General features: G+C 42.1%; 1 protein-coding gene across 19 annotated transcripts in view; it reads right to left on the minus strand.

The window, feature by feature from the left end:
- The window catches only part of phldb1a (pleckstrin homology-like domain, family B, member 1a), an 81,537-nt gene that overhangs the window by 6,076 nt on the left and 51,599 nt on the right, over window positions 1–23,862 (minus strand). For 7 of the 19 annotated variants that reach the window (XR_004766898.1, XR_004766899.1, XM_035433251.1 and 4 more), the window contains 16 exons: window positions 22,190–22,435; window positions 21,475–21,618; window positions 20,899–21,036; window positions 15,802–15,930; window positions 13,693–13,848; window positions 13,052–13,162; window positions 12,434–12,523; window positions 11,858–11,983; window positions 8,500–8,658; window positions 7,224–7,361; window positions 6,557–6,676; window positions 5,823–5,925; window positions 5,104–5,154; window positions 3,763–4,048; window positions 2,835–2,943; window positions 458–604 (listed from right to left, as the gene is read on the minus strand). Coding sequence is in view for 17 of the 19 variants with exons in the window: in XM_035433251.1 (XP_035289142.1) it covers window positions 458–604; window positions 2,835–2,943; window positions 3,763–4,048; window positions 5,104–5,154; window positions 5,823–5,925; window positions 6,557–6,676; window positions 7,224–7,361; window positions 8,500–8,658; window positions 11,858–11,983; window positions 12,434–12,523; window positions 13,052–13,162; window positions 13,693–13,848; window positions 15,802–15,930; window positions 20,899–21,036; window positions 21,475–21,618; window positions 22,190–22,435 (2,253 nt within the window). In the remaining 2 variants the exon portion in view is untranslated. Of the gene's footprint in view, window positions 1–457; window positions 605–2,834; window positions 2,944–3,762; window positions 4,049–5,103; window positions 5,155–5,822; window positions 5,926–6,556; window positions 6,677–7,223; window positions 7,362–8,499; window positions 8,659–10,146; window positions 10,267–11,857; window positions 11,984–12,433; window positions 12,524–13,051; window positions 13,163–13,692; window positions 13,849–15,801; window positions 15,931–20,898; window positions 21,037–21,474; window positions 21,619–22,189; window positions 22,436–23,862 lie in introns of all 19 variants that reach the window. The other 12 variants (XM_035433241.1, XM_035433247.1, XM_035433246.1 and 9 more) reach the window with 10 other exon arrangements.

A 23,862-nucleotide genomic window follows, 5' to 3' on the forward strand; every position in this document is an offset into this window, starting at 1 on the left:
TAAGCTAGCAAGAAACTGCGCAAATCTGGCGAGAACTCTTTCTTGTTTATTACTAAATGATACGATAAGATAAGGCTGGGTGAAGAAGTTATACTCTACCTGTGTTTTTACTGGGTCAGCAAGCACAGAGTGGAAGCTGAAGACCCAACCAGTAAACTGTCATAAGTATTACTCATATATATTACTAAGTGCAAGTTGTCCGAATGGCTCACATTCAACACAGGCATGCCAGTGGAAGCAAGACTGGTGAATGGAGTGGACATAGTAAACCACTTAATCAAATGCAGGTCTGACTATGTGTTTCACTAAGTCTACTCCCTTTACCAGTCTACAACAGCATGCATGCGCAGTGTGTATACCATTCTAATGTGTGCCATTTCTGGTGTGAGAACAAAAAATGGGTACAAACTGAAGAAGGACATAGACTATGCACACTGGGTGTGGGTCTGACACTGACCTGAGAGAACTGCTTCTCCCTCATTTTCACCTCCTTCTCCACCAGACGCTCCCTGTGCACCGTCTCCTCCTGGAGGCGCTTCTCGGCCTCCTCCCGCCGCCTGCGCTCCTCCTCCAGCATCTGCTTGCGGGCATGTGCCTCCTTCTCCTGGTGGTGGGGGTAGGGGGGAGGTAGGGAGTGAGATGGCATGGAAGGGAGAGACAGAATGTGGAAGGGAGAGGGGAAGGGAATGAGAGTAACAGGGAAAAGAAGGGGAAAGGAAAGGGCAGGTTGCATCCCTTACAGTACATCTTATCCCATTCTACCCCTCCCCTCACTCCACACATACATACACTTACCAATATTGCTTTCAGTCACACATCAAATTATATATGCCAATTATTATGCTTTCTATGGCACTATATACATATACTGTATGAAAATCTCTTATTGTATTTAATAAAATATACTCTGCAGCACATGCATAAATACAAAATAAACAAAATCCATTCATACTTCCAAAAATACAGCTAAATACAAAAGTATTGGGATGGTGGTGGCAAACTGGTTGTTTTACCTCTGTACTAATCAAATTTGTGTTTCAATGCAAACAATGACTATGAGCCAAAATTCACACTGTCTACATTTAATTCATGACTTTAAAAAAGTTTTTTAAAAGTTGCTGCTCCTGCCGTCACTGGTTAAATAAATACAGTTTCAGATGCAGCCATACAGGCCCAAGCCATCACACTGCCTCCACAATGATTGACTGATGAAGCAGTATTTCGAGGGTCCAGAGTACTCCTGCAATATTCTGCAATAGCTCCAATTCATTTTATCTTTTCTTTCATCCTCAAAATATCTTCCTTGATCGTGATACACCATTATCTGGCCCTCATCTGCAGTATTCTTGTCTTGCTTATAAAGCAGACTCTACAAATGCTTCTGAAATATATATCCCATGCCCAGACTCTCAAGGATTTTCATTTATAAATAATTAGAATAAATAATAGAGTAGAGAGTCATATGTCCCAATACTTATGCTAACATGGAATAGGGGAATTTGACTCAATGAATGACATTGTTGTACAGAAATGTAGTTCAATCTCTGCTTAAAAAACATGAAATAAATGCGGACATTGTGAATTTTGCCTCAGTCATCATTTGCCTTAAAACAAAAATTAGATTTGTACAGAGGGAAAACAGCCCATATGGCTAAGTTCACATTAAAAGCCTTAAGAGTCAATTCCTATTTTTTGTCTGGATCCAGTAATTTTCCATTGACTGCTCACATTCATGTTTGTAAGTGACCGATATCTGACATATGTGTGAACAGACCTCCACCCTGAAAGAACCCACATGTGTGCATTAACAACAACCACATGCGTTCTCATATCTATTCAATGCATTTTTCCACATTTTTCTCTTTATTTTATAAATGTGTATATGGAAGTGTGTTTGCTTTCCTGTGTATATTTTATGCATATGTTTTCACTTTTCTTTTTTTTATATGTATATATATATATATATATATATATATATCCAAGCGTGCATTTTTGTATAAAGTAGGCAACTCAATAGTAGGCAAGTTAGCTGTTTTGGACATGGCCCATGATTCTTTGCTGTGGATATCGGATGACGCTTCATTAGCTGTTGAGGGTGAAAAGGCGGAGGAAGGCCAAAGGAGTGATGATGATAGTGATCTGCACCTGGGCAGGGAAGTCTGACATTAAAAAGACACATGAAATCCAACAGTTCTCACTGTGGTCACATGGAACATATGGATGTGGCTCAAACATAGCCTTTAACACAACTGTCCCAATGCTTTTGAATTTAACTGTGTGTTCTAAATACGCAAGCCACGTGAAGACAAACAATTCATATAGATATATTTAAAATTTCTTATTTTACCATTAAATTGACCACTTTTCATATTTGACATTCACGTACAGGTACACTGCACATACACAGTTAAAGGGGAAGTCTGGTCAAAACTCAAAACTTCATTTTGACTGTGAACTGTTGACATCAGAGACCTATCGTGGGCTGCAATGGTACATACATCTTTTGTTTCTGTCTCAGTTTTCTTTCAATACTTATTGTCTGGCTTTCAAAAATATGAAACAGATACAGGAAAAACTCAGTCGTTTGCATGTTAAAAGCATTTTTCTATATGAGGTGTCTCCAAGGGATTGGTGACATAAAAATACGGGGTAAAAAAGCTTTTGACAGAGTTCTGCTCTTCTGTGTTGATTCCGGTGAAATATCTACCCTGTGGTGACGGCACTAACTGCAGGCCGAGGGGTGAGGCTCTAGGTGGGTGGGTGTCCTCAATTTTGACTGGACTTGCCCTTTAAGAGCTGGCACAATTAAGTGTGAGTTATCCAGAGCAACCTACTGTCAGGTTCAGACTCACTCGACACTCGATCAGCCGGGCCTTCTCCAGCTGAGCCTCCTTCAGCATCCTCTCCATTTCCTCCAGCTTAAGGGCGTCCATCCCACTGGCGCTGCAACCACACAGAAGGGTTAGCGGGGTGCAGGACCCAAGCCTCCAGCTCCTGGCTGGGGAAACCAAGTGGGGCCAGGACCAGACTCTAGGGACCTGATCTGAGTCAAGCTGAGCTGTGCTGTGATAATCTGAGCAGTCTTTAGCCATGCTGTGTCTCTGAGTTCATAGTTTGGGTGTCCTGCGTCATCAAGTAATATAACTCATAGGAGAGACAACTCAGACACCCCAGGTTTGTATACAGAAGACTTTCGGTAGATTATTCAACTATTCATCCATTATTCAAGGATGTTTCCTTTGATGTTTGTGGTGGAGAGAGTGGACAGAGAGAAAACCGGTACATTCCTATGATTACACAAATTACATTGTCTGTTTCTCAAAGGTGATAATCTGAAAACTAGATATCCAACAGACGTGTGTACACATGTAGCTGCACGTACATGTGTGCATGCTTGTGTCTGTCATTAAACAGCTTCACACCATCTTAGCATAAATCCTGTTAATTCTAAACAGATTCTATTATCTCTTTCTTACTGAAAGACCAGGTAGATATAATGCGAATATTAACAACCAGCCTTCACCGTGTAGTATAAAAACACTTCTTACCACGTTTCTGTTGTATTTTTTAAGAAACTACTTTATCAGGAATTTGCTGTGTGATTGACAACTGATATCAGAGTACAGACCTTGGTTCTTGTGATAACTCACCGGAAGTAAGGAACTACTATAATTTATAAGGAAGTGCAGTGACTCCATCTGCTACATATCCGCCTCTGAAGTGAAGAGCTGCTGTGGAACAGGGTGAGCGTCGTGCTCTCACCTGGACATGTTGTCAGGGGAACAGGCAGAGTTGTTTCCGGTGGAAACGTTGGTGTCCATGCTGTCCGAGCTCTCCAGACTGAGGGTGTCGTAGGGTCGCTCCCCTGAAGGGGGTGGCTGGTGGTGCAGGATGGAGTGATGCACCATGGAAGGGCTGGTGGATGGGAAAGGGACATGAAGCTGGGTCTGGGAGCCGTGCAGCGCCTCCCACTGGCTCTGTGCCTCCACCGCGGCCTTCTGCTTGAGCTCTGCCAGCCGACGCCTCTGCTCATCAATGACCTGCTGACCTGTGGGGTCAATGGAGAGAACGATGAGTCCACATACAGACAGCAATACTGAGGAAAACCTCTATATCAGGAGTGCAGGAAACAGGACACGCACGCACGCACGCACGCACGCACGCACGCACGCACGCTCGCACGCACACACACACACCAAGCCTGATATCTGGGAAACTTTCACACACTTGCACACACCTACACACATGTACACATGCCCAGGTGCACATACTGGCATCTGTTATGCATGTATGCACACATAAATACACAAGTCTGCACAGACATACGTGCTACACAGCCAAACAGAAACACAGAGAAAGACACACTCACACTGGTACATACACATATACACACACTTTCACATGTACTTTCACACATACACATATACACACACTTTCACATGGACTTTCACACACACACACACACATATATACACAAACATACACACACACATGCATACACACATATACATACACGCGTACGCACACAAAAACACATACGCACACACAGGCACACACATACATATTTTTACACGTAGGCTTCACAATAGAACCTCCTCTGAAACAACCATATGCAGAAACAGACCTAAATACAGGAGTGAGCCATACCCACAAAGTAAAGGAAAACACACAAACCATCCTTGCAGCTACAATTTTTGACCATCACTAAATATAAGTCGTTTAACTGCATTTTACCAATCTTAGAAGAAAGCAAAAACTGTACTTTTTCAGAACTTCATTATAATATGACACATCTGATATATTATAGTCTCACATCTCAGAAGCTGGTCCACAGAAAACATACAATAAATCACATAAATCATTTAATAACATATTAATTTCTTTCCTCTTATGGTTTACAATTAGATTCATATGCTCAACATTTACCCTTCCATATGGACAGAAAAATGAAGTGAGATGTTGATGGACAGAAAAAGAGAGAAAGAGCAGTGTCCAGGATGTCAGAAATGCCCTGCTGTCTTCCTACCAAGAAACCAGGCTCTCTACTTATCTCATTATGCAGTGAAAACAAAAGGACACACCAAACCAGTTGTGAGCATCTACCTGTGGGGCTGCTGTTGCTGCGGCAACGCTCAAAAACTGGGGATGAGGACTCTGTGAGACAGAGCAGGGTGGCAGGGACAGAGATGGAGGACAGAAGTTAAAACGACAGGATAGAAAACAGAAGAGAGAGGTCTACCTTTGAAGAGAGAATCAGTCTAGTGGCTTTCTATAACCTGCAGTAGATTTTTTCTTTTAAAGAACCACAAAAAAACATCATATATCTTCAATGAAAAGTGCCGAATTTCACATTTTTTAATCGACTGCAACATATATTAAAATTGCGTTGATTGTAATTTTTCCCTATATCAATTTCAGTAACTGCATCCTATTAAAGGAAAGCCATGCTACACTGTAACACTCAAACCTGTGTATGACTACATTTTGGAATTCCTGCACTGTAAAATGTTTAGTGTTAAGTCAACTGTTACATGTGGTCCCTATTGGGCTCACATGTACTCTCTTGAGTTGAATTAACACTGGACATTTTCTGTGTATCCAGACTATGTTATAGTATCCATCTGCAGTGCAGTATCATATGATGCTTTGATTTCTGCATGTTTTATATTTGGTTACTCCTTCCATGCCCTGCAAAATGTTTTTCGACCAGTAAACAAGTTGAAGACAGCATAGATGCTGGATGCTCATGGACGGGGCACAGAGTAGGGAGTGCTGCATGATGGGATGGGAGGCCCAGAGAGAGGAGGAGAGGTAAGCCCGACCTTTCTGCTGCAGTGCCAGCTGCCTTTTGGTCTCAATGTCCTGCAGTGTGGCCGCCAGGTTTCGAGGCAGACTGCCTGTGTTGCTGTGGTTCATCAGAGGACTCTGGGTAACCACAGAACAAGAGAGGGTGACACAGAACGTTAGCATTACTCCCCACGGACAAATTGAGGTAATCGCCATGAAACCTCCAAGTATTGCATTTTGTGGTAATCGCTAAAATAAAAACATCCCCTCTCTTCCTGTGGATGAAAGGAACCCAGACATTATGTCCCTTTGTGCGCTACAGGTATGGGTACACAAATGAGACATATTAGGAACTGGCTGACATTAGGGCTGCATGATATATCGAATCACGCTATTTAAAAGTGTAATAGGAATAACCACTGCCATGGGGTGCATAGGGAATATTTCATCTTTTTAAAAATCTTTAATTTTACCTGATGTGGTAGTAAACAACCAAATGTCAGAGGCCACGTCAAATGCTTCCGGGGAAATAAAAAACACCACTGATATCTGCTGGGTGCTGATAAGTGAGCCAGTCAGCAACAAGGCCTTGCAGCTTCCATCTGATCAGTAACGTTTTTCATCCCGGAAGCATTTCACGTGACGTTTAAAAACCGCAATTCAGTACATCGTACTTAGACCAGACCCAAGTGCCTTAAATCTCCTGAGAGGCCAAGAGTTTGCGGGTGGCAGGAGGGAGGGAAATAACTGTGCCAGCGGTGTGCCGTACCTTGGATGGCGTGTTGCGCCCCAGCGTCGCCGTGCTGAACTGAGGAGACGACCCGGCGCTGGCCTTGGAGCGGAGCCCTGTCTGCCCGCCGTCGCCGCTGTCCAGCCTGGAGCGGAACACCTGTGCGTGCGGTCGCAGGGGTCAGAGGTCAGGGGTCACAGCCCAAAGGCTATACGAAGACTTGTTCATTCAACTTCTGTTTATCATGCACCGTGAACCAATCAGGTCCATCACTGCACCAGTATACCACCACTTTTACCAGGGAAAAATGTCCGTCATCTCACAACCTGATCTTCCAGTCCAGCATCACAAACTTTTTATTGGATTCTAATGAATGACAAAGACCAAATTTTAAAACACAATTGTTCAGTTGATTACCCCCTCTGTGCTAAACCATTAAATTTGCTAGGCTAAATTAAATACACAAATTTAAAAACAGACGCTGTGAACATAACACGCGGCAATAACAAATCACACACGGTTTAAAAGTCAGGGGAGATGTGAAAACACCATTTGTATGTGAGGCCTTTTCTAAAGAACTACATTGCCTGGGACGTGTCCTTATAACACCTGCACCATGGAAAGGAAAGTGATGGTCAGTCAGAAAAACAGAGCTGAGCTGGAGGAAAAGAATGAGGAAGAAAAGGAGAGCAGGCTCTCTCGTTACCTGCGCTGGCCGCCGGCCCGAGAGAGATTTAGCTGGGAGAGGGGGAGGGCAGGGCTGGCCAGCCTCCCCAGCAGCCATGACCTCATGGTACCAGCGCTCTAAATCCACAGCGGGGATCTGAGGCCTAGTCCAGTCAGGCTGCAATATGAGAGGAGTGGAGCATCCCAAAAGAGGAGGGCAGAGAGCATGATCGAACAGGAGGAAGGAAGCGAACAGCAAAGGGGCGGAGACAGAAGAAGAGAAAGAGGACAGAAACACAAGCTTGGTCAACAAGGATAATAAAAATGCACTTATTACAGTGAGGAATGGCAGAGAATTCTCAGGATTCATCAAAATAATAACATACTGTAGTTTGTTATGCTTATGCAGGATGCAGTTGTCTATCATGCATGTTTTCTTTCAGTAAAGGAAGCAGAGTACATTAAACTCAAAGACAAGTACAATATTACTGTTCCTATATGTCCAAATGTGCTAGGCCTGATGATGTGATCCAGTAACAGTAAATAAATCTACGACCTGATTTGCATTATACTATGCTGAGTAGCTTCTTCATACAAGTAATATAATTAATAATGTACTACAAATCATTAAAAATGATTTACCCAACCATGACAAATGGCAGCATTCACAGGTTAATCGTTTACCTTTTATATTATGTTTTATGCAAACATTTTAAAAACAATTGGATTCAAAAAGAGGCATGGATTCAACCAGCATTGATAACTTTCTATAAATGGACTTCATAAAAGGTATGTACTCCTTCATATGCAGTACATAGCACCTTCATAAGCACAATATTGACATTCAAAAATGATTTTGTCTTGTTAAATAAAAACAGACAGACTTGAAGTATTAGAGAATAATGTGGTTAACAAATGAGACCTATTAGATTGCCGGCTAGTGTGCAGCAGTAATGTTGTGAAGCAATGCATTGTGGGATAATAAAAATAAATCATGGTCAGTGGAAAACCAACCATTTGAGTGTAACAGCGTGCATCACTCAGAATTCAATACACTCACAACCCAGTGCTCAGAAACTACAGTGCACTTGAATAAAGCACTCGCTGAATAAAACACACATTAAATAAATATCTTTATTACTTGTACCACAGAGTGTTTTGTATGTTTCTGAAATCAAGAAAATTATTTGGCAATGGTGCAACAATTTTCTTCCTGTATACATCTGAGTTGAGGGTGATGCAAATTCAGCAGGTGGACGAAACAGAAGGCTCTCACAGGTAAGAGGAAGGGGATGATGGGAATGGGGGAAACACACCTCAACTGAGAGAGAAAGGGAGGAGCCATGTGGTGTGGTGTGGCAGGAGAAGGTGGAGTCTGCAACTACAGACTGGAATGATTGAACGGGAGAGGTGGGGGAAGGGTCGACCTTCGGCATCCCGAAGATCTGGTTTAATTGGCTGACAGTGACGTACTCCTTCCACAGAGAGAGAGGGAGGGAGAGAGAGAGAGAAAAAGAAAGAGAGAGAGGAAGAAAGAGAGAGAGGGGAGCAAGGATAGTGTAGGAACAGAAAGCAGAAGACAGCAGCAAGAGCAAGAGAAAGAGGGACATAATTGTTAACAGAAGGTGATTAGCTGCTGCAAATGAAGCTTGTTAAACCATGTTAATACCATGTTTGGTGGGAAATACAGTTAAAAAAATTATTAAGATATTAATAATTCACTATCATAGAATGCAGCTATAAATACACTATATTCTGCTTCTATATACTTGTGCATATATACTCTATGACAAAATCTGGAAAAATGAACTAGTCTAAGAATTAATAAACCAAAGTGATATACACCAGTTCTAGATCTCCCACCCTACACCGGGTTAACTTTAAGTTTAATAGTAGTACTTGACATCCAAATTGGCAAATCACTACAATATATTTTGATGTAAACGGGAATTTTTCCTGCAACAACAAACAGTTGTCAATATTCTTGCCTTGGTATAGAGAACTACATCAATACAAACCTGCAAATATTGATAAATACTGCTTTACTGTATGCAGTATTTATAGTGCCACAGCCCTCTCACACAGTACATGACCTAATACAGTAAAACCCCTGAGACAGGAATGCATCAGGAACTGAGATCATTCAGAACTCATTCAGAAATGTTTGGAATGTTGGAATGGTGATACTAAAATAAAACTTTAAGTATTTGAATAATTTATTGATTTGAATAGTATAATTATTGAAACCTTTTCTAAAATTAGGCAACTGTTATATTGTGTCTCCAGTTAATAGACAACAATCAGACCAGTTGTAATGAGATAATGATGTCTGTCTATATTCTGCTTTCCAGTGAAACCTTTTGACATCTTCTGTGAGCCATTTTATTTAAATTTTAATGTGACATTTTATAACAAACACTGTTGGAACAATTTTCCCAAATCATATTCTTTAGCAACACAGACTCCTTTGTCTAACTGTTACAGTATTTTCAGTGTTTATTGAGGAAAATAGCAACTGCTCCATTTTTTTTCAGTGCTTGCCTTTTTGTATCAGCAGTAAAAAAGGACATGGATAAGCAGTAATTAGTGTATGAATGCAACTTATGGTCTGACAAGCATTCCATGGACTGGTCCATCCATAACTCTTGAGGTTCACATCCCTGAGGTTTTACTGCACGTCAACTCACAGTTTTACTCTCTTTCAGAAGTAAAGTGGACAGCTGAGCAGCCGCAAGGCAATAGGCCCACAGGCCAAGGCCATGGCTCAATAAGCATGCGTGCATAGTCTAAAACTTTTAGAGGAGGCATGTAGAGAAATGAGTGGCCAGAGACTAGACGAGGAAGGAGAGAACAAAGACAGAGTGAAAGATAGATGGAGAGCTAGAGAAGAAGAAAGAATACATTGAAAGAGAACAAGAAGCAAAGAGAGAGAAAAGAAAAACAGAGAAAGAGAGGCAGGGTACCTCGCTGGGTGCAACTGGAGCTATGGCAAGCGAGAGGCAATGAGGAGCAGAGGTGGCCATGGGGTTGTCGGGGCAACCGTTCCCGCACAGCTTATAGACGTCAGAAAGCTTCAAGTACTCCTGAGAGCCAACGCCCAGCACAGCACAAATGGGACAAGAGGCCATCAGTTCATTCCCAAGCACAGCCCCACCATAGCCACAAGCATTCACCACTCCAACCAGACGCACAGAATCACGCACACACACCCCTCCCTCACATACATGCCTCAAACCCAGCCAGGACAGTTCACACCATGCACACACATACACACACACACACATGCACATATCATTCCAACAGACACACCGTTCCTACCAAATCTAGCCCCAAGGTAAGCACATAGACCTTTGACAAACATGCAAACTGGCTTAGCTTATGAAAAACTGAAATTCATTTCAAAAGAAACTAAAAATGTCAATAATCTGGAATATAAGACGAAACAATACTAGTACCTTAAATTTGCTGGTACAGTGGCTAAGTAACAGTAATGGCTGTTGAGGACAGATCCTTTGTTATTGTCTGTACAATTGATTCAATATTAACTTAAAGAACTAGTAAATTAGAATTAATTCATCATACTTTGTCTTTTGCAATTAATGATACACCACTAAAACAGGTGTGGCATACTGCCTAGAGAACTAGGCTAATATCCAACAACTGGAAACTCCTAGCTGTACCTGTATAAATGTAAAAAATGTATAACCCTATTAATAAAACCTTGGTAAACTTGACTGATATCATCAAGTATTTGTTCTAAACTTTCGAGAGGAGGCATTATATTGGTTTTAATCACAACTGGAAAGAAAAAAAAAAACAATGTGGCACTTTTTCAAATTCCAAACATGTATAACAAGAAATACAGAGGAGAGGCAGTATCCATGTGTGACCAAACGTCAAACAAGCAAGCTTCACTCAACCACCATTCACTCAAAGTAAAACACACTTGAAGCACTCACTGTGACCAGTGCGTGTGAGTAAATCTCCATGGTTTTATCATAAACCTCTGAAAATGTACAGGTGCTGTACACAAGAAGCAGCCTAGGCTCTCAATCCTTAGGTGTCTCACCCCATGATCATTATTAACCTTTATTTAACCAGCTATGCCTAGAGATTGGTTTTCGGTTGCAACATGGGAAGTGTATTTTTGCAGGGAATGTGGGAGTTTTACATCCAAACAACTGTAGTTGGGACAGATGTACAAGGTTTGGGAATTTTAACAGGGTACAGGAGTTAACACCCCTAACTGAAAAGTTCCATGATAGATTTAATGACCACAGACAGGCAGGACCTCAGTTTCATATCTCATCCAATGGACAAAACCTTCTGCAGCACAGTGTCCCCATCATCACACTGAGGCACTGAATTGTACTTGGGCCAGTGGAAACAGCGTCTCCTATGGGCTCATCTGCACCACTTCTTTAGCAACCTGGCTTTCCTCGAAGGCCTACCATGAAAAATGCTAACCAAGTCCAACCCCACTTAGCATCAACTGCGTGATGTCATTAAGTCTATAGGGTGGTCATAAAGATTAATACAAGGCCATGCCAAACTGAATAGCAGTTCTACTTTCATGTTGCTTTGATTCTGCCGCAGTAGTAATGCAGTAGCAGAGCAGGGTCATTCCAGAATGTAAGTCCTCTGGCTGCATGCACTGACTGTTAGTCTGATTACCTCTTCAGGGTTGATGGGATATATCTGAGGGGGGGAAGCATGTAAATAGGAAGCAGTGGGTCGGCAGAGGGAACTCTGGGTAAAGGAATCCTCTAGCAGGTCAGGCTCGCTGATGTGAAGAAGGTCCTGTTTTGAAGTTCACAAAGTCAGGGGCTGTCTGAATAAAACTTGTTCCTCCACTATGGAATAGTGGGCATCTCTCTCTCAATAATAAAAAGTATAGCCCACACTCTTCTCACATGGCACCTTTCTCTCATTTATAAAGACGGACCTTCATCAAGTCAGAATGGATTGCTCTCCGGCAAAATTGACTTCATCATATGAATACACATGATGACCGGGGTTTCTCAGTTTATGCCTTGCTACAAACAAACTGATCCATGCAGCTCTAACACGGGCCAACGAAGGTTAGACGAAGGTGACAGAATGTTATCGTAAGTTTTATTACTTGAGTGAAGTTCACGATAATCCTTTAAATTTATTTGCACAATTTTGTCAGTCCTTGCTTGTGAAATTTGCCAATGAGTGTAATCCCAGGTGTGGACCACAGGGAGCAACAGAGGAAAATTCCCTCACCTCCTTCATAGTGGTGGTGCTCTTGGGGAAGCCTCTCCCCCCAGTCAGGCTAAGGTATCTCTTCTCTAGGGCAGCCAGCCTCTCCTTCTCCTGTAACGCAGGGGATATCAAGGTCAGTGAGGGTCCGGTAGAAATGAGGGGGCAGTGAGAAGAAAGTGAGACATCAATCAAAGGTGAGGGTGTGGGTTTTTGTGGCCTGACAAACTCAAGATAATCATGTGAGATTAATGACTCATGAATGTAGTGATGTAATGATTTATAGTCTTGTTTTTTGCCACTAATCAATAAAACAATGATGCAATTAAAAGCTAAAGAATATGATCGTGAGGACTGCCTTTTCAAATACGATAGAATAAAATACAATAAAGTATTGTGCAGAACAATAAAGCATTTCTTCTGCTTTCCTTAAGGGGAAATTCTATTGTTGACCAGGACAGTGAGTACAAGAAATCATAGCTTACACTAACACCTAATGCAGACCATTTTTGGATGGGATTGTACATGAAAACTCAAGAGAATGTGCGAGGTCCTTGGACTCACAGAAGATGTGACTGGACTGAAATCAATGTTAAGTATAGGGGAGTGGGATGGTGTAGGGAGAGTCCAGGAGGGGAGCACCTTGTGAAGCAGCTGCAGGGTTAGGTTCCTGTCCTTGGCCAGTCTCTCACGCTCCTGGGCTGCCTGCAATCCTAGCTGGTTGGCCTGGCTTTCCAGGGCTGCCACTTTCTCCTGAGCATCATGTCGGGATAAAATAATTTCAGGATCATTTCAGAATAAACGCTCACATCCATGGATCTCTATAATGTGCTGCAGTGTACAATTCTGTAATTCTGAGTATTCGGCAGAAGTGGTCAAACTTTATTATTTACCCCACAGATAGTGTTAGAATATATTCAGTAAAAAGTACATTAAACTATGACTTTTTTTGCTCTTTTTTTTTTTTGCTATCTTGATTGTTTGGATCACTTGGGTCAAGAAGTAACTGCTGAAAATTATAACAAAGAGATATTTGTGTTAGCATGTCACATTAAGCAAAAATGAAAATAAATCTTAGTATAACTCCAGTGAAAAAAAAATCAAGTGAGGTAGCCAACTTGTTAGAATTATCAGTATAGTGACATTTCTTGACAATTCCCCAACCTATGCATATTTCCCAAGACTTTTTCCATGACTTTTCTTGGATGAAAATGCACTTGAGGGATTTTTGAAGGGGGCCGTTGGAAAGCCTGAAAGAGAGCCCAGCGCCGTGATAAGCGCACCTTCCGCTTGGACACGCTCCTGTGGTACTCGGCCCGCTCCTGCAGCAGCTGCTGGCTCATGGTCTCCCTCTCCTCCTCCAGACTGCTCTCTTTCTCCAGCTGCTGGAACTCCAGGTCCTCAAAGCGCTTAGTGGCAGACTCCAGGGCCTCCACCTCCTGCAAACAGCCCAGGACCGGGGGAGGCGGGTCACCACAGAGCCCCGCCTCCAACAACCACCCCCCACTCCCACAAACACCCAAGGAATATTGATGTGGGGGGTGCAAACAGCACAACCCCCTACATGCCCACCGCACTCAAAAAGAGACTGGTGTCACCCCAGACCACCATACAATCTTCTGTAGAGAAAGAGTGGACAAACCCAGCCCATATCCATACCCACATCTGTGGGTGAAGAGGTAACTTACATTTACCAAAGTTCCCTCGTGAACCCTCTTTCAAAAAAAACAGCTGCAGTCATTGTACTGTGCTAACCTACCAGACCTAACAAGCCATGATGAGTTGGACGGCTTGTTCTCATACGTGTATATTATTCTTACATTATTCTGCTATATCTGTGTAGATGACTTGACTTTTGGACAGGTCCATGGGTTGGCCTCAAGGCCACTGATGAAATCCGACCGTCACGGGGGAGAAATTGTGACGTAGTCTGGACAACTGCACACAAGTAGGAAGTCTGACAGAGAACTATGAAGTATAACTGTGAAGGAATGCAAAAATAATTTATTAAACTCTGTGGTAACCGACAACTATTTATAAACACCAGAGGTCAGCACAGCTCCAACTTGAGAATGCACACAAAACTTCTTAGAGAAGTAACAACCCAATCAGAAGCATGGCAGTAAAAAAAAAAAAACCCCAGGAGTTTCTTTTAGCACTGAATTTGCACACTCTTTGAAGGGATGCAAAAATATTTTATTAAACTCTGTGGTAACCGACAACTATTTATAAACACTAGAGGTCAGCATAGCTCCAACTTGAGAATGCAGACAAAACATCTTAGAGAAGTAACAACCCGGTCAGAAGCATGGAAGTAAAAGAAAATACCCAGGAGTTTCTTTTAGCACTGAATACGCACATGCTTTCATCTTTCAGGTGAGTGGCCATAAATCTCAAAGTACTTTCAATCCAAAGAGTAAAAATAGAAGGAATAGAAAAAGGTACTAAATTGATTCAGTTAGCGACCAAGTTAATAGATTAGTAAATGGAGTTAGAAGGAGTAATGACAATCAACAAAAACAAGAGCAAATGGTAATGGTACATGCAGAGCTCAGAAACCTGCACTGTTATCTTAGTGCTTCTCCCATAATGAACCAATGTTCCCTGCACTTTGAGCTATCTTTACCCTTTGAGGCAGAGGTGAGAGAAGAAAGGGTGTGAAGAAATCCAGCAGCCTGATGCACTACATTTTGTTTGGTGATTTTGCTTTGACTTTAATGTGGTCACAGCAACCCAAACATAACGGGTTAAAAAATCAGTCATTTAAACAGAACCATGGGTTCCATGGCTGTGCTAATGCAACACTCAGAAGGAGCACTTCAGCTAATGCACTAGGGCTCTTTCTGTAGCCAGTTAACTTGAAAACAGAGATTATGATCTAGTTTTTATATTCCTTCCGGTTCAAACATTTGGGTTCACGATGGAAAAACTTTCTTTTTATTATGCTCTCAGTTCACACTCCAGGCAAAAAGGAATTACCGTACTGAGAAAGAATTTAAAACCACTGGGCATATTTAAAAATCCTGACTCAGAGGAAACCTTGACTCATCTGATTATTACCTTGTGCTAAAAGTTTAATAGTTCTTGGAGCTTTAAGACACCTCAGATCCAGTATATTTTAAACTAAATGTCATGACTGCTGTACAGTCATGATTCATATAAGTTTTGTGTAAAATAATCTTTGTGTGATTTTGGTCTTTTATTCTATGAAGCTGCTGCTGTATTAGGACCAGGTCTCAGTGGTACTAAGTCTATAAGATGGTACATAATTAGGGAGGGGATTGTGCATCAGGCTCCACCCAGACACTCACATCACAGGCAGCTGAGAAAGCCCAGTATGTGCAGTGCAGGGTGAGGCAGGCAGAAGAGCTATTTTCTGGGTGGAGACTGACCCTTTTGAGCTGTTCCTGTAACTGCTCCCTCAGGGATTCGGGGCAGTTGTGCAGCTGGCTCCTCAACTCATTGGACCCGTCCAGGAGCCGTGCCAGGGCCTCCCGCTCGCCCACCACCTTTGCTCTCTCCTATAAACACACACGCGCGCACACACACCCACACAAACACAAACACAAACACACACACACACACACACACACGCACGCGCACACATAAACACAAACACACACATGCACACACATACAAGCAGACATACCCACACACATGCACAGACACACACACAGATGTACACACATATACACACAAACAGCACACACCCACACACATCCATATAAACATATGCACACACACACACACACACACGCACACACACACACACAGGCGCACACACACACACACATACACACACATACACACCAACCAGGGAGGAGGGGAAGAGGAGAAAAAAAATACAACTCAAATTCACACCATGCAGTAGTTTTGGTTAGAGAGGAGAGTCCAAACATGGAGGGGGCAGAGTGAGGGCTGAGGAGGAGTTTCTGATTGTCCATGGCTCCTAGGAAGATTTTAGAAGAACAATTAAACCCAGGGAGGTTTTTTGAATACGCATATCATAAATCAGCTTTGTAAGGAGGTTATGCCTGTGTGTCTAGAAATGTAGGTCCCATGCAAGCCTATATTCCTGGGATATATTTTCTAAGATTATTTGACTTTCTCTTGACTGTCTCTAAACTTACGACAAAAATCAATTCAACAAGCATGTTAAAAGATAATTGTGTTAATACTGACATTTAGACTATTGGCATGTTTGGATCCACCACCAGGCCAGAGCAGATCAGATCAGTACATACAGTACTGTCACTGCTTTTTGTATTCAAGTGTAAGAGACAACTTTTTTGTGTTTTAAATGTACATATATATATATATATATATATATATATATATATATATATATATATATAGTAAAGTGTCTATGGGTTGGGTAAAAGCGCTATATAAATAAAATCTATTATTATTATTATTATTATTATTATTATTATTATTATTAACTGTTGTTGGATTTTCACAAATGAGTGCTGAGCAAAGTTTTCTCCTACCCCAAACAAACGTGCTTTTAGTATGCATATGTTTTCCCTTTTCAGCATCTTGAGAATTCCTGTAATCCAATTTTGAAATTCAGTTTATTAAAGATATTTTCTCATTTGGCAAATAGACAATTTACAACAGCAATCATCTTTTCAAAATACCAGACACCACTTCATTTCAATTAACTCAATTTCATAAGTATTATATGAAATTAAATGAAACAACAGGCTTCAATTTTGTTCTAAAACAAACCAGTTTATCCACAGGGGCTGTTATGAATTTAATTATTTTAAAACCTACTACAAAACAAACATCAGATTTATGGGAGGCACGTGCCTCAGGGGGAGAGATAATTTAAAACATGTTGAGATCTCAGTGACACAGACAGGTGTGGGAAATATTCCGTGTACATGGCAGGAACCCATGGCGCCACAGGGTGCTGCCCGTTAACGGGGACGGTCTTAAGATCCGATGAGAGGGCCAGTAACAATAGCCACATTGTTACTGGATGACAGCCGGCCGTATCTGCATAGCTGCATTGGTTTCAGTACCATATATGTAACATCGTATGGTTTCTACTACAGTAAGTATTCAGTCATAAGGACAAAATGCAGTATAAAATGATGTAAGATAGGACGTCTAAATGTTGGCGGTAGGACAGGGGTTGGCAACCAAAAATGCGAGAAGAGCCATTGTGTCAGAAATCCATTTCAACAAAAATCTCAAGACCATGGGAACATCAATGTAGGATTTTAACACAGGCTGGACATCTGTCTCTTTCATAGGTTATAATGTGCTATTATGCTATGCCTTGAATGCCGTTTTAAGGTAATTATGCCTATTGTGAAGGTAAAGGTAATGCTTATGCTTAAGCAATCTACAGCTCAAACAAGAACGAATATCTATATACTTCAACTGTTGAACAGATGAGCTGATCGCGCAATTCAGCAATCCTTTCATGACGACCGATGGGGCTTGTGGTGGAGCGAAACCTTTTTGAAGCTCTGACAAGAGCAGGCTTCCAGGGATTATATGCTCTTAGCGACTATCAACCCACATATAACCAGTTTTAAGCATCAAACAAAGACAGCATTTATTGGGAAACACAAGGGAAGGTCATGACAAAACAATATGCTAAAATCTATACAACACAAAGAGATATGGCACGCAGACACAAAAAGTTATTAAGAATTTAACTAACATAAAAACACTCCAAATACAACAGGACACACATTTCCTATCTCTGACAGTCTTTGCAGATAACGGCATCTTAGAGGTGTTCCAATACTTTGCTAAAACATCCGCGAATATAGTTGGCATCACTGACTGGCTTTCCGTGCTTGATCATGTCTTGAGATGCCACAAAATTAGCAGCAACAGTGTTATCTGAAGACTTACTCTGCTCTGCTTTAAACTAGCTCAGTTAATGTCGCTTTCCTTGCATGTCTGACGGGATACGTTTTAGTGAAAGTAAAACGGTTTTTGCAAAATGTCTTTCAACATTAGGCATCTTGTTACAAATTAAGCACACTGGGAAGCCAGCTAGACTGGATATGAATGCAAACAAGTCCATTCATCCTTGAATTCTCATCTGTAATCTTGCTCTTTTTTTTTTTGCCATTTCACCAGATTTTTTGTTTGGCTTTCCATACCTACCATCTGACAACAGTGTTGGGAATAACAGTTCCGCTTGAAGGGATTGTTTCTATGATTACTGCCGCAAAGCACACAGTTCTCTATGGCGGTAAGGTCATCAGGAACCAGTACCCACAGCAAATGTGTGAAAATGTAAACATGAAAAACGACGCATTGAGAGCAGTGTCTTCTACTGTTGAGGATGATGGTAAGTGATGAGAGGATCTTTTTACTACGCTGTATTTACTATTACTTTATTCCATTTTTTTCATTTCTAATTTGGCCTTGGAGCAGCAAAGGGACGGTCAAAGAGCCGCATGCGGTTCGCGATCCGCAAGCTTCCAACCCCCAAAGTAGGAGAACGCATTACTTATGGAAAGTTATTTTCATGAGGCATCAATTTAACTGTAAGTCTTATATTCAGATCCGCAGCAAATAAAGGCATCCAAATACCAAACTGACACTGAACCAAAGGTTACTATGCAGCGCTGTGTTTTAACCCTCTAATCTTAGCCAGTGGCAGCTGCTGAGCTGAAAATTGACAGTGTGGAGAACTTTCCCTTAAACTGATTATTGGTTTCAACCTGTTTTCAGTCATTTTCCTCGATTGACAATACAGCTGTTAACTCACAAAATACTCATTAGCACCATATAAAGCCTATTCTACTCAATTAGGCTATTAGGTAAGTAATAAAATCATTTTTATTTGCATATCGAAACCTGAAGAACAGTTTGCGTTAGATAGCCCTTATTGCAGGTTGTGCTGAAAGTCAACGTGGTGATTAACAGTGATGTATCCTTCTTCATTAAGTGTATTTATTGATTAAAACTTAAAGTTTTTTTTCCGCCCCATCTATTTTCAGATTACCAGCCGCCACCAATTGAGCCCTGGCCTACAAAGCACCACAGCAGTCAAACCCAGTTCCACAGTGGAAACTCAGCATCTTACCCGTATACAGTACCAAGGCTACCCTCTCCGTGGAAAAATAAGGAGAGGTCACCAGGCCAGAGAGAGGACCCTCACAGTGAGAACAGTCGAGGGTTAAAGAATTAGTAAAAGCTGGTTAGTAAAGCCAAGAATAGAATCCCAAGTAAGGCAGAAATGGACAAAAAGAGAGATGTAAAGGGACTATGAAACTACTGAACAGCTCACAAAAAGCCACCTATGTACACTACCTATGACAGCCACCTTCACCTAATACACCACCACTCACCTCGTATTTGGAAGACAAATCCAAAAGGTAAAAGCGGACAGATAGAAAGCTTTGTTCATGGCCCACAGCACATGGACAGAACAGACAGAGATTTGAAAGAGGGGTATGTTCACTGGGGTTTTATAAGGACAATCTGCAGTAGTTTCACCCAGATATCAAAAAAATCTAACACAGCAAAATCAGCATAGTAAACTGGGCTTTACTGTGCAAGGACACTTCATGGACCAGACCGCTGTTAAACCACTCTGCGACCAGCAGTAACCGAGCAAATACAGAGCAGCTGTTTAAAAGGAATTAAGACCAACTACAACACATTAAGGACAGCAGAACAAAACTCAGCTTCCAGAAATTTTCTCAGAAGCAGATTCAACACACAAAACTGAACTGCACACTTTAAGTAAATATTATAATTACAGCATAATTAGCATTTGATAATTTGCATTTTAATATATTAACTATTTCACTCCATCTTCTGCTTCGCCACACAGAGACAACTCGCAACATCATATTTTTTTGTGTGCAGAAAAGAGATGTTGACTGCTTTCTTTTAGAAAGCCCATTTAACTTGTAAGAGTATTGCCTCTTTTTGGTCTTGCAAAGTGCTACCTTAATGAGGCTTTAAATTATAGATAGGAATACACATCAACTCATAGCTCTGGACTGAACAGAGTTCATGAACTGAAAAAAATACATTTTGATTATACATAACATATTTACAGACATTCATAAATATGGTGTTTCCACTAAAGCAACACCAATGACCTTTCTTTTAATATTTCTTTACCTGGAGAAAAGTGTGAGAAAACCTGGAAAACGTGTTGGCAGTATCCATGCCTGGAGGTCAGCTGAAACACAACTGTGCAAAGGGCCAAGTTTGGTGTGTCGGACAGAGTGTATGACTGAGAGCATTAGTGAGATTGTTATAGAGTCTGTGTGTAAGGTCTGTGTGTGTGTGTGTGTGTGTGTGTGTGTGTGAGTGTATGTTAATGTGCAATCTTGTGTACGTTGTCTTATCCGTGATATTACTAGAGATCGTGTATGAAATGTGTGTGTATGTATATACATGTTAATGTGCATCCATATGTATGTTGTCTCCATCCCTGATACGGTGTTCTCCAGCTTAGTAAGCCTATAAAAACGTTTTTGGCGTGTGTCAGTCACCTTGTCTTTCTTCCTCTGGATGGCGCTCTCCAGCTCTCTGAGCTTGTCCTGCAGCTGTGCGATGATTTCCATCTCTGCCTCCATCTGCTCCAGCTCGGCCTGCCTCTCTCCCTGCAGCAGTGCCCGCTCCATCTCAGCCTGTGGTGCGGACACACACTGATCAATGCCATGCCCACACTTACTTACATGGCACACGTTGGCCACTGCGATAGCTGCTTTCCCCAAAGCAATGAGCTTTGCATAAGGGTACAACAGTTTGGTTCAACACAAGATTCAAACCCAAGGTGGAACTCGTGAGTGAGGCTCAATTAACCTAAAAATAGAACTATCGCTGTGTAATCAACAATTTTCCGATTTGAAATAATCAGTGTTTTTGTATGAAGAGCAATATTTTCTACCAGTATGGTAGTAACTCTACCAGTTGCGAAGTTTTCAAATCCATTTTTCCAACACAACAACCCTGTGCAGTTCCGAGCACTTGACCACCACCAAGCCAGTCCTGTATTTCTCATGATTCAAATACTTGAATTACTTTGCTCCGCCCAGTTCTGCTCTGTTTTCCTGGTGTTGACTCACCTCCTGCCGTGACTCCTGTATCTGCTGTTCCAGCTCTGTGACACGGGTTTTCAGTTCATCGACACGGGCCAGGATTCTGACCCTCTCCTCCTCCAGGTAGCCCAGCTCCTGTTGCCCGGCGACAGGGCCAGCTGAGTCCTCGTGCTGCCAAGAGGGAAGTTATACTCAGGAGAGAAAACTCAATTTCATACTCTCTGCATTTTCCACATGTATCATCCCTTATGATGAGGCAGCTTATGCTGAATAATTATAGGGTATACACTTTTAATGCAACATCCGTAATATTCCACATACGAGAGTGTATCAATTATTGCTACCCTAATTTGATGCTATATTAAATATATTCTTCATTTGCATATAGTGCACAAATTAGAGAATATAAGTAATACATTTTCAAATACAGAATATGCCACACACTTATATACTGGAAAATACTGAAAAATATATTTCTTAAGAAATAGACTTCATATTTTGCCATACTTTATTTATTTAAAGTATGGCGATCACTGCATCAGTCTGTGATCACTGCATCACAGTCTGTGATCACAGCATCACGGTCTAAGATCACTGCATCACGGTCTAAGATCACAGCATCACGGTCTGTGATCACTGCATCACGGTCTAAGATCACAGCATCACGGTCTGTGATCACTGCATCACGGTCTATGATCACTGCATCACGGTCTGTGATCAGTGCATATTCGACAAAGCTCACCTCCTGATGTGTGCTCTCTGTGCTGCTGCACTCCTCCTTAAGGTTCTCCTCATCGCTCTCCCTCTGCCTCTGGGGCCCACGGAGGGACACGCCAGCCCCCGCCGTCTCTGCAGCTGGCCTCCGGCCGCCGCCCTCCCCACGGCCCGTCCCGGGGAAGCCCAGGCGGCCAGCCTCTCCCCCACCGGGCATGTCCCCCTTGTTGTACTCCGCACACAGACTCAGGATGGTCTCCAGTCTCTGTCGCTCCTGAGACACACAGTGAGGATAACAGGCAGATATACGTGAATGCCTTAGGGGGTCCGCATTGAGAATCAGTCACAGGCTGCAACGAAAATCTATCTGATTCCAGTGGGAGGCAACCTGATTTCAACAAGTCAGATTTGAGCAGGAAGTAATCAGACAGCAGCGATAAGTCGTGGCATCAGGGACAGGAAGCCAGCGGTGGCAGGCCCCATCCTTAAATGATTTCTTCCCTTAATGTCTCAGGGGCTACCGGGGGAACAGTGTTTCAGAGCTTCATGCACCAACAGACAAGACTAAGTAAACAGGACTGACAAAGAGGAAGAGAAGCTCCCCAAACTGATGCCTCCCGCAGATGCCCTTCCAGCCTGAGGGACTTGGCGGAGGAAGTGTGGAAATGCCTGGCTCTCTCTGAACGCTGTCTTCTCAACACGGAGCCCACCTTCAAAGCCTCGCATCACAGCCTCAACAGACATCTAGTCACAAATCTCAACTAAACAGAAACTAACTACCCTTATGGTGTTTTCTAAATAACTTCAACTCTCAAGGGAGCTTCTCTGACATCACATAGCTTTAATGACTGTTCTGGGGGGAGGGGTGGGGGGTTGGGGGTTATGTACAAATGGCCAGCAGGACCTTTGACACTGGCAGACTGCACATTGGTCCACGGCAGCAGACTTGCTGAAAGCCCCAGAACAACTGAAATAACAACATGCATCCTTTTGTTCTAGTTTGTCTACCATTAACCACCCCGTCCCACACACATACACAGACACACAAACAGGAGTAGCAGATGTTTGCCTGACCACCCTAAATCAAAGTAACCCCCCACCACAGCAATTACACCCCACACAAATATTTCATCGACCTCTGCTGACCTTTCACCCCTGTAAGACAGCTACAGTCCCCCACTGACTGCATGTCCCTGATGAGAAAGTCTCATGTGTCAAAGTCTCTGGTTGCAAAATATTGGGATTAATATTATTTTTGAATACAAAACACTTCTTATGTTAGGAAATATAGTCAATACTGCCAATATACCATATAAATGTAGTTTTATGCACAGATATATTTAGAATATGTTATATAACCATCACAATATGCAAAAGCTATAATAACAGACAAATTTCACAATGTACATCTATTTCCACATATATTTACACAGTTTATTTCCTCTATGAACATTTAGCCTGCGATTCCTTCACCGCTCTTGAGTGTGAGATCTTGTGAATGAGATGATGAAGACGAGTGAAAGGCAGTGCAAAGCAATGCAAACTGTGTACAGTGTGTTTGTACAGTGCTGCCGCTGTGTGTGGCTCTGTGCCCCTCCCATTAACCAGCCCTGTAATCACACTCACCGTATTACTGTGAGCCACCGTATACATCAGAGCAGATAACAAGGCCCCTGACACCGCTCAGACATGCACACGCGC

Source organism: Anguilla anguilla, chromosome 9, assembly GCF_013347855.1.
Source record: "Anguilla anguilla isolate fAngAng1 chromosome 9, fAngAng1.pri, whole genome shotgun sequence".
Taxonomy (NCBI): Eukaryota; Metazoa; Chordata; class Actinopteri; order Anguilliformes; family Anguillidae; genus Anguilla; species Anguilla anguilla.